Below are 9,383 nucleotides of genomic sequence, written 5' to 3' on the forward strand. Positions count from 1 at the left end.
AGAAAGCAATTGGTAGCATTCTCCTGAGGGAAGGAGAGGGGATTAACTGAAGAAGGAATCTATAAAGCAAGCAATAATTATGGATATTAGGGATTTATAGCATTTTAGCTTGACAGAGAAGAAGGAAAGTTTGTGTGTGTGTTTTATGGGTAATTAAACCTGATAATATCAATGTACTGAAGGGAACTTTTCATGTGGTGGAGGAGTATATATGTGGCAGTGAGGGTACACGGGTCCCCAGTGAGGTGGTCTGAGTGGTATAACCAAAATACAGATTTTGAAGAACTGTGTAATGGCAATTGGATGGCTGAGGTTGGAGTGGAGGACATCTCTGGAGATGAGATTAAAGAACTGAGTAGCTAAGCTATTTTATATCTTGTATATTTTTCAACTGGTAGTACCAGTGGCAGTTGTTAGGAACGAAGAGTATGTTATTCCAGTTGCAATAAAGGGGGGAGATATGATTTGGAGGTGGCAATGGGAGAGTGAGTAGACCACCAACCCCACTTCCTCTTCTTGTATGCAGGCTAGGAGAGAAAAAGCTATCATGGCAAATAGGTGGTGGGGTCTTTCATGAGATGTTACCCCATTCAGTTAAGGCCAGGAGGCGAAGACAGTGCTTTGAGAAGATGATGAAGATAGCAGAGCAAGTGGGATCAGAGGTGGTGGGGGACTGAATCAGATTTAGGGAGATACAGAACAGTTTGAAAATAGACTTTAGTGGTGAGTATTAACTGGGGAGACCTAGGCTTCTGGTGGTGACTGAGGTATACAGGGACGTGGGCATTAGTCCTTGTAGTCTCTGAGGTGAGCATAGGCAACCACAGGTACTGCAATAATCTCAGATGCTTCTTCCCACATAAAATTCTAAAGGTTTAACTTCTGGGCTGGAAGCAACACTGTGAAGGGGCTGATTATTTAGGATGATAGTTCTGGTGTCACCTTCCTAAAGCTAGACATAATGGAATGGTGCTCATAGGGACTGTGACTTATTTAAAATTGCACAGGTGTTATTCTAAATTAACGATTTTTTTTTTCTAATAGGAACAGCTTTTAGATTGTAAAGGTGAAGATGGATGGAATAAACTTTTTGACTTGATTCAGTCAGAACTTTATGCAAGACCTGATGATGTCCATGTGAACATTCGACTAGTGGAGTTGTATCGCTCAAATAAAAGATTGAAGGATGCTGTGACCCACTGCCATGAGGCAGAGAGGAACATAGCTTTGCGTTCAAGTTTAGAGTGGAATTCATGTGTTGTACAGACTCTTAAGGTAGGTAAAAGCTGTTGGGTCTCTATAATTCTATGTAGACAATTACCATACATCTTATTGTACTTAAGCAGTGCCCTCTAAGACTTAAATTTTGTTCATTTATGTAGACTGAGTATAAAATGAAATTTTTACAGGATCAATTGGGAAAATAAAAATGATAAATATATATATATTTGGTGTTTTTATTTATAAGGCTTATGTAAAGATCAGTATGGTTTCACAAATGTGCTAAGAGTGGGTAGAGTAATTTGTAGGCATAAAATAGTCAATTTTTAACATTTGGTAAAGTTTTGTAACATATTGTTCTTTCTACAAAATAGGAATATCTGGAATCTTTGCAATGTTTGGAGTCTGATAAAAGTAACTGGCAAGCAACAAATGAAGACTTACTTCTGGCCTATGCTAACCTTATGTTTCTTACACTTTCCACTAGAGATGTGCAGGAAAGTAGAGAATTACTGGAAAGGTATGTTAACTTTGAGGAGGGTTCTTTAGTATAAATTATAGATTTTCTTTTCACAGTTTATTGGTCTAAACTTCTTTGCTGCATCATTATTTCTATAGTGTACCCAGGATTCGATGCACTGAACCACTAGGAGGGAATCTTAATTTTACTTCTTTTATGGGGATATTATAATTGGTTTTGTATGACTTTGATTTTTAGACAACTCTATAGTTAAATATTCAGTTTTGGCATGCTTAATAAAGAATCAAGCCTTAAAATGACTGTTCTAACTGCTATTCCATATTTTAATTTTAAAAATGGGATAATCTTCAGTGAAAACCAGAGGATAAAGTTTTTCCTCTGTTATCAGATGGCTAGGTTCAGATGTACTAGTATAACCACTTAGCATCACTACTATTTCAGAAAACAGTTTTAGCTTAGAGACAAAATAACTCAAATATAATATATGATTTTTCTTTTTTTCTGAACTTTGATTTTGAGAACAAATATATCCATTTTATGAAAAATAAATTTTGTCGAACAAAAACATCATGTGGATTTTTATAAGGATGTTGGTTAAGAGCAGGGGTTGATTAGAGCTTGTGGGACATATATGGCATGCTGCCTGATTTTGTAAATAAAGTTTTATTAAAACACAACATGCATCTTTGTTTATTTATTGTCTATGGCAGCTTACATACTATAAGGGTGGACTTGAGTTGTTGCGGCAGAGACTGTATGCCTACAAAGCCAGATTAGTATCTGATGCTTTATAGGAAAAGTTTGCCAATCCCTGATTTGGACTGTCCATTTGTTTGGAAATGAATTTTTGTTTGTCCATCTGGCATATGGAAAAAACATTCATTTCACTGAGGTTTAGGGTGTAGATAGTTTTCTGTAAAAAGTGCTTAGTGTCCTAAAATGGGAGGATAAGGGCAGTATCCAAAAGAAGTAACTTAAGCTTTTGTATTATTTTAGAAAATACTTAGGATGTTTTATTTCTTATGGTTTATATACTCAGATATTTTGGTCACAAGATCCTTTTACACTTTTTGAGGAACCCAGAGATCTTTGTGGGTTATGTCCATTGGTATTTATCATGTTAAAAATTTGAAACTTGGAAATTAAAAAATATTTAATTAAGAAATATAATAATCCCATTACATGCTAACAATCATAGCCTTTTTTGGAAAAGTAATTATTTTCTAAAACAACATAAGTATTGAGAAGAGTGGCATTGTTTTGCCTTTTTGTAAATCTCTTTAGTGTCTGGCCTAATAGAACACAGCTGAATTCTTATCAACTTCCTCATTCAATCTGCGAGGTCCTCAGACCTCATTTGCTAGAAGAAATCCCTGTTGCTCCGATTTTTAAATTATAAGTTATTTTAAAATTATGCTTCACATTTGAGTGTTTGCTTTTGCTTTTCTTACAAAGTGAAGATTCTGAGGATCCTTAGGATTTTGAAACACTAATTAGAATATAGATTATGAATAATAGTAAGAAATGCTGTTTAACTCTGTAGGTATCTACATAATAAGAGCAATTGTAGTATTGATACTCAAATATCTGCTAGTTATTTACTTATAATTTAGAAATAGCATGTCTAATTTGAGAAATTCCATCTTTGAGTTAAATAATGAAACCATTTGATCAAGAAGAAACTAGAAAATACTTCAGTTTCCCAACTTTTTACTGGTTTATTATGAAATATCTACCTATAATCAGTAATCTTATTTGATTTGTATCTTTTCTATGATTGGAGGGCTAGCAATAACTATTTTGGAGTAAGACATCCTTTTAGAGGTTAAGCTTGTATATGCAGGATAAAAAATAAGCACTAGATTCATAGTTTAAGACTATTTGAATGTGGAAAATGAAGCTTGAAATAAATCCCTTTATTAATTTTATTTTGAATTAAGTAATGAAACCATGATTATTCATAATGCAGTAGATGAGGAATACCTGTTTTATATTTTAATATTACAGTTTTGATAGTGCTCTTCAGTGTGTGAAATCTGTGGATGGAAATGATGAATTGTCAGCTACTTTCTTAGAAATGAAAGGACATTTCTACATGCATGCTGGTTCCCTGCTTTTGAAGATGGGTCAGCATAATGATGTGCAGTGGCGAGCTCTGTCTGAGTTGGCTGCATTGTGCTATCTCATAGCATTTCAGGTAAGCCTTTCCAGTGTTAGGTGCAATTGACATTTCTCTGAGACTTTTATGTGTTTTACATGGAGGCGAGTCCTGGTATGTAATGAAAATCTGTGAATGAACCTGTAGAACAAAAGTTAAAATGAAATAGTCAGTTTGATAGGTGAAAAATAACAAGATGTACACAATATTGATAAGGATGGTGAAACAGGTATGTTGATGCACTGCTGGTTATAGTCTGCATAGCTGTAACTTATGTGAAGACCAGTTTTTAAGAGTTTGATCTTTTTACTCTGCCATTTCTGGGAACATATAATAAGGACATAATCTCAAATATGGATAAAACTTGATTCAAAAAATGATAGGTATGGGGGCTAGCCAGTTGGCTCAGTTGGTTATAGTGCAGTGTTATAACACCAAGGTCAAAGGTTTGGACTTGGGTTTGAATCCCTGTACCAGTCAGCCACCTCCCCTTTCTCCCCACCCCACATCCCTCACCCCCTAATAGAATAAATCTCACTTAAAACAAAAACTCAGACAAAACAAAGACTTGAACAAAAACCTAATAAAAAAGTAAATTTGAAGGTATGGTTATATATGCTGTAATAAAAGAATGTGATTACCATTTGAACATGTTAATTGAAAAACATATAACATGAATATAACATTTATAACAGTATATAATGTATTAACAGTATATTTATTCATCTTTGAAAACACAAAACCTTTTTTTATACATAGAACATGACAGGAAGAAAATATGCCAAAATGTTAACCATTGTTTTTAGATGATATGCTAATATCCTTTTTCCAACCCATTTTTCTAATGTTTTCTTTAATAAGCTTGCACTACTTCTGAAATGAAAAGAAATAAGCATTCTCCCAAAAAAGCATTAAGCCATGCTTATAAAAATGATCATTAGGTTTATTTTTTTTTAAATTTTTTTTTTCCTTTTTGTCTTTTTTTACTGACCGGTAACGGGATTGCAACCCTCGGTGTCGCGCCCGTACCGGGGACCGGCAACGGGATCGCAACCCTCAGTGTTGCGCCCGCCTGTAAATTAGTACAACCTCTATGGAAAACAGTATGGAGGTTTCTCAAACAACTACAGACAGATCTACTGTGTGATCTAGCAATCCCTCTTCTGGGTATACTTAAAGGAATGGAAATCATCATGTCGAAGAGATACCTGTACTCTCATGTTCATTGCAGTTCTATTTATGATAGCCGAGTAGTCAAACCAACTTAAATATACATCCACAGATAACTGGATAAGGAAACTGTGGTATATATATACCATGGAATACTACTGTGCCATAAAAAGAATGAAATTCTGGGCCAGCCCGGTGGCACACTGGAGAGTGTGCCGCTTGGGAGTGCGGCAGTGCTCCCGCCGAGGGTTCGGATCCCATATGGAGACCGCTTCCCGCTCACTGGCTGAGCGAGGTGCGGGTGCAACACCGAGGGTTGCAATCCCGTTGCCGGTCAGTAAAAAAGACAAAAAGGAAAAATAAAAAGGATTCACTACTTTTAGAGAAGGTACCTCCTTCTAGTTCATATTATATAGATCTTTTAAGAATACTGTTGATTTTCAGCTCACAATGTTACTGTTTGGTCAGTAGACATTTTTTAAATATATCTGTGTTAAAAGTTAACACAAATAGCTTAAATCATGAACTTTTTTAATAATGAAAAATTAGTCTCCCTCTTAACCTGTTAGCCCAAGTCTCTCTAGAAGACATCCACTGTTAGCAGTTTTTTGGGTATTCAGAAATACTTTTACGTATGTAAGCATAAAATGCATCTTTTCTCTACTTTTAAAAAACTGTATTCCCTCAATGTGGATGTACTTTACCTAATGCTGAATATCTTGCTTTTCTTCATGTTTCTCCATTGTTCTACTTCAGCACACAGACGTCTACCTCAGTCTTTTTCTTTTTTTAACTACCACATATTTCTGTTGAATGCATATATTATGGAAACAGATGCTTAGATTTTATCAGTTTTAAAGCTTACTTATCAAATTATTATGAGCATGAAAGGTAGGTTGTAGGTTGGCATTTGAGTACTTAAGGCTGGCTTCTATTATGGTACGGTTTTCAGACTCCAGATTAGGGGAATCCTGTAGGTCTAGTAAATATATCTGTATTTCAGTCAGCGTGTAACGATGTCTCTCTTGAAACTTTTTAGTTAAGGTGGGAAATGGGGGCTGGCCGGTTAGCTCTGTTGGTTAGAGTATGGTGTTGTAACATCAAAGTCAAGGGTTTGGTACAGGCCAACTGCCAAAATGAAAATTTGCTGGCCAGTTAGCTCAGTTGTTTAGTGCACAGCCTTATAACACCAAGGTCATGGGTTTGGATCCCTGTACTGGCCAACCACAAAAAAAGAAAAGAGATGATTTGACTGAGTGGATTCATAAATAGTTAACTGGTCACAAATTCAACTGTTGTATAATTTTGTAAAAGAGTCTAGGTTTATGAATAGAGGTTGGTTTGAAAACATAGTTACGTCATGTTTTGTTTCTTATTTTGAGTGTTCTTTTCAACATCTGTAGATGATAGTTCGACATGTTTAGAAAACTTGTGGGTAAAAGGATGTCAAACTGATTTTTCTAAAATTCAAAATCAGAAACTTTTAGGTTCTTAAGGAATATGTTTATTTTGAAAAATTAATGTATTTGAAAATGTAATTATATTCACATGGTTTAAAATTCTAGCAATGTGTAAGTGTATACCGTGAAAACTCCTTCTTATCTGTGTTCCCTAGTCATTTACTTCTCTACCCTGAGAAATGTATTACTTCCTTGTGAGTTCTTCAGGAAATGTTTTATGCATATACAAGTGGACGCACATGCACATATCCACTTAAAATAGAAAAAATTTTGAGCATTGTATTTACTTTTGTTTATTTCCATGAAATATATCTTGGAGATATTTCCATATCAGTATATAAAGACTATTCTCATTAGTTTTTATGTTTATGTATTATTCCATGGTAGGAATGTACCATAGTTTTTAAAATTTTAAAACCAGGGCCCCAAGACTGGACATAGGTTTGCTTTTATTTTATTTTTTTGCTAATCTACTTCAGATAATTCAGCAGTGGTAACTTGTGCCATTTCACATGTGAAAATTTGTGTGTAGAATAAATTCCTGAAAGAATTACAGGATCAAAGTGTATCTGTGCATTTATAATTTTACAAATATTGCCAAATTTCCAGCCGTACAGAAGTTGTACCAAATTATATTCCCACCACCAATTAAGAAAGTCCTGAGGGATTTAAAAACAGCTACTCTAGACACCCATATGGTCACTTTTACCATATCTCTATTAAGTGGTCATTTCCAGTGAACCTTTTCAGCAAAGGGCACTCACTACTTCTCAAGGTAGTCCAGTGCGTCTTTGGATAATTTAGTTCTTGTTATTTCTTTACATGGAATAAAAATATTCTTAAAGCTGGCATGTATTCGTCTTGTTTTTTCTTTTGGTGTTATTAAAAAAGTTTAACACATCTTTTAAAAGATAATTTTCTTAATATCCGAAAGAGCTTTTATGTCTTCTTGTCACATTATATTTATTTATCATTCCTTCAGTTTTTCTTCATAGTATATAGCTTAGAGTCTGTTTACTGCCTTGGTTGCCTCAATTTATCACAGTGGTATCCCAGAGTATACATACTATACTGTATCCCAGAGTACTGAAAATGTGCTATCTACAGTGTGGCGTTTTCAAGTATGGTTTCACCAGTAGTAGTGTTTAAAGTAGGGTCGTCACCTCTTCTACTGCTGTAGTTCTGTTTATGAGGTTTAGAAAAGTAATATTACTAAATTTTTTATTTCTGTTAATATAACTTGAATGTGCTTTTGGTAGAAGTAATTTCTCATAAGTGCTCTTTGTATGTATCTTTTATGGATTATATTAATTCCCTGGTTCCGAGTTTTTTGTAGTCTGTTTTCCAATTCAGTTTAGCCATTGGTTAACTATTATCACAAAATTAGACTGTACCATAAAGGAGCATCTTACTATTAGAAATATGGGAATCACTGAATTAAGATTTTTGATTCCAAAATTATCAGGTTCCAAGACCAAAGATTAAATTAATAAAAGGAGAAGCTGGACAAAATCTGCTGGAAATGATGGCCTATGATCGTCTGAGCCAATCAGGTAATAGTAATGTTTAACTGATTTAATTTAAAAAAGAAAAAAGGAAAATTTCTCTGTTAGGTCTGTCCAGGATATAATTTGGCATAATTATTTGTTTCTTTTTGCCATATTAGGGTTATATTAGGCAATCAAAACAAGTAAGGGGTTAGAAGAAATGATATATTCTTTTTTTTTTTTTTCTTTTTGTCTTTTTCCGTGTCCGGCAATGGATCGCAACCCTCAGTGTCGCCCCCGTACCGGACCGGGACCGGCAACGGGATCGCAACCCTCGGTGTTGCCCCCGCGCCTCGCTCAGCCAGTGAGCGGGAACCGGTCTGTATGTGGGATCCGAACCCTCGGGCGGGAGCACTGCCGCTCTTCCCAAGCGGCGCACTATCCAGTGTGCCACCAGGCCGGCCCAATGATATATTCTTTTAAGGGAATAAATATTTGATATTGGCTCTCAGGTGGAGATAACTTGAAACTCTTCCCTTATCTAGCCTGCTAGAGCCTCCATCCTGAGTATTTCAAAACACTTCTTAAACTAAGTATAATTATTGATATGCCTACCATTTAACATCAGCTGCTTGTAAAACACTGCTGTGAGGGATATAAAAGTGAAGAAGATATGGATTCATCTCTTAAAGAGCTGAGGACATAGTGAGGAAGATAGAAGATATACACAGTTGTCCCTCGGTTCCAGGATCCCTAGTGGATACTAAAATCCACGGATGCTCCAGTCCCACAGTCAGTCCTGCGGAACCTGTGGATTGGCCCTCCATAGTTGCTTTAATTCATAGATGAGGAGGGCTGACTGTATTGACATTCTGTTAGGCTCTTGGAATTTGTAGATTTAATCCTGGTTTTGGCTATTTGGGATGGATCCTAAAAGTTTGTTACATATTACCTGTGATTTTGCTAAGGCACAAACTTCAAGGTAGTCAGATAGCCAGTGAACTGAAGAAAATAATGCTTTCTGTACGGAGCAGTTTTGGTATAAAATTAAATGAACTTTGTAAAGAGCAAGAAGTAGTGAATCAAAGTTTCTGTAAGCTTTGGTCTAGAATTAGGCTGTCAGTCAGAGCTCATGTTGCTCTTCTGTCCCACAGCCTACTTTTTTGTGGGATTTAAACTTTCAGTCCTTGAGGTGACTTTTCACATATTTCCCCTTATGTCTTTCTTCTACCTTTCCAGGGCCATCATAAGTGCCTTTGGGGGATATCATTGTTTATAAAATCAACAGTATTTTTTATGTCTTTGATCTGGGCATTTCTTTTTTTTTTTTCTTTTCCTTTTTGTCTTTTTTCGTGTCCGGCAACGGATCGCAACCCTCAGTGTCGCGCCCGTACCAGACCTGGACC

General features: G+C 35.6%; 1 protein-coding gene across 1 annotated transcript in view; it reads left to right on the top strand.

The window, feature by feature from the left end:
* Positions 1 to 1,155: 1,155 nt before the first annotated feature.
* RANBP2 (RAN binding protein 2) overlaps positions 1,156 to 9,383 on the top strand; it is a 45,781-nt gene continuing 37,553 nt past the window's right edge. The window contains exons 1-4 of the mRNA XM_008576049.1: positions 1,156 to 1,275; positions 1,596 to 1,741; positions 3,710 to 3,899; positions 7,956 to 8,043. Coding sequence (XP_008574271.1) covers positions 1,686 to 1,741; positions 3,710 to 3,899; positions 7,956 to 8,043 — 334 coding nt within the window. The 5' untranslated portion in view covers positions 1,156 to 1,275; positions 1,596 to 1,685. The remainder of the gene's footprint in view (positions 1,276 to 1,595; positions 1,742 to 3,709; positions 3,900 to 7,955; positions 8,044 to 9,383) is intronic.

The sequence above is a fragment of the Galeopterus variegatus genome, unplaced genomic scaffold (assembly GCF_000696425.1).
Source record: "Galeopterus variegatus unplaced genomic scaffold, G_variegatus-3.0.2 Scaffold1279, whole genome shotgun sequence".
In the NCBI taxonomy this organism is placed as follows: domain Eukaryota; kingdom Metazoa; phylum Chordata; class Mammalia; order Dermoptera; family Cynocephalidae; genus Galeopterus; species Galeopterus variegatus.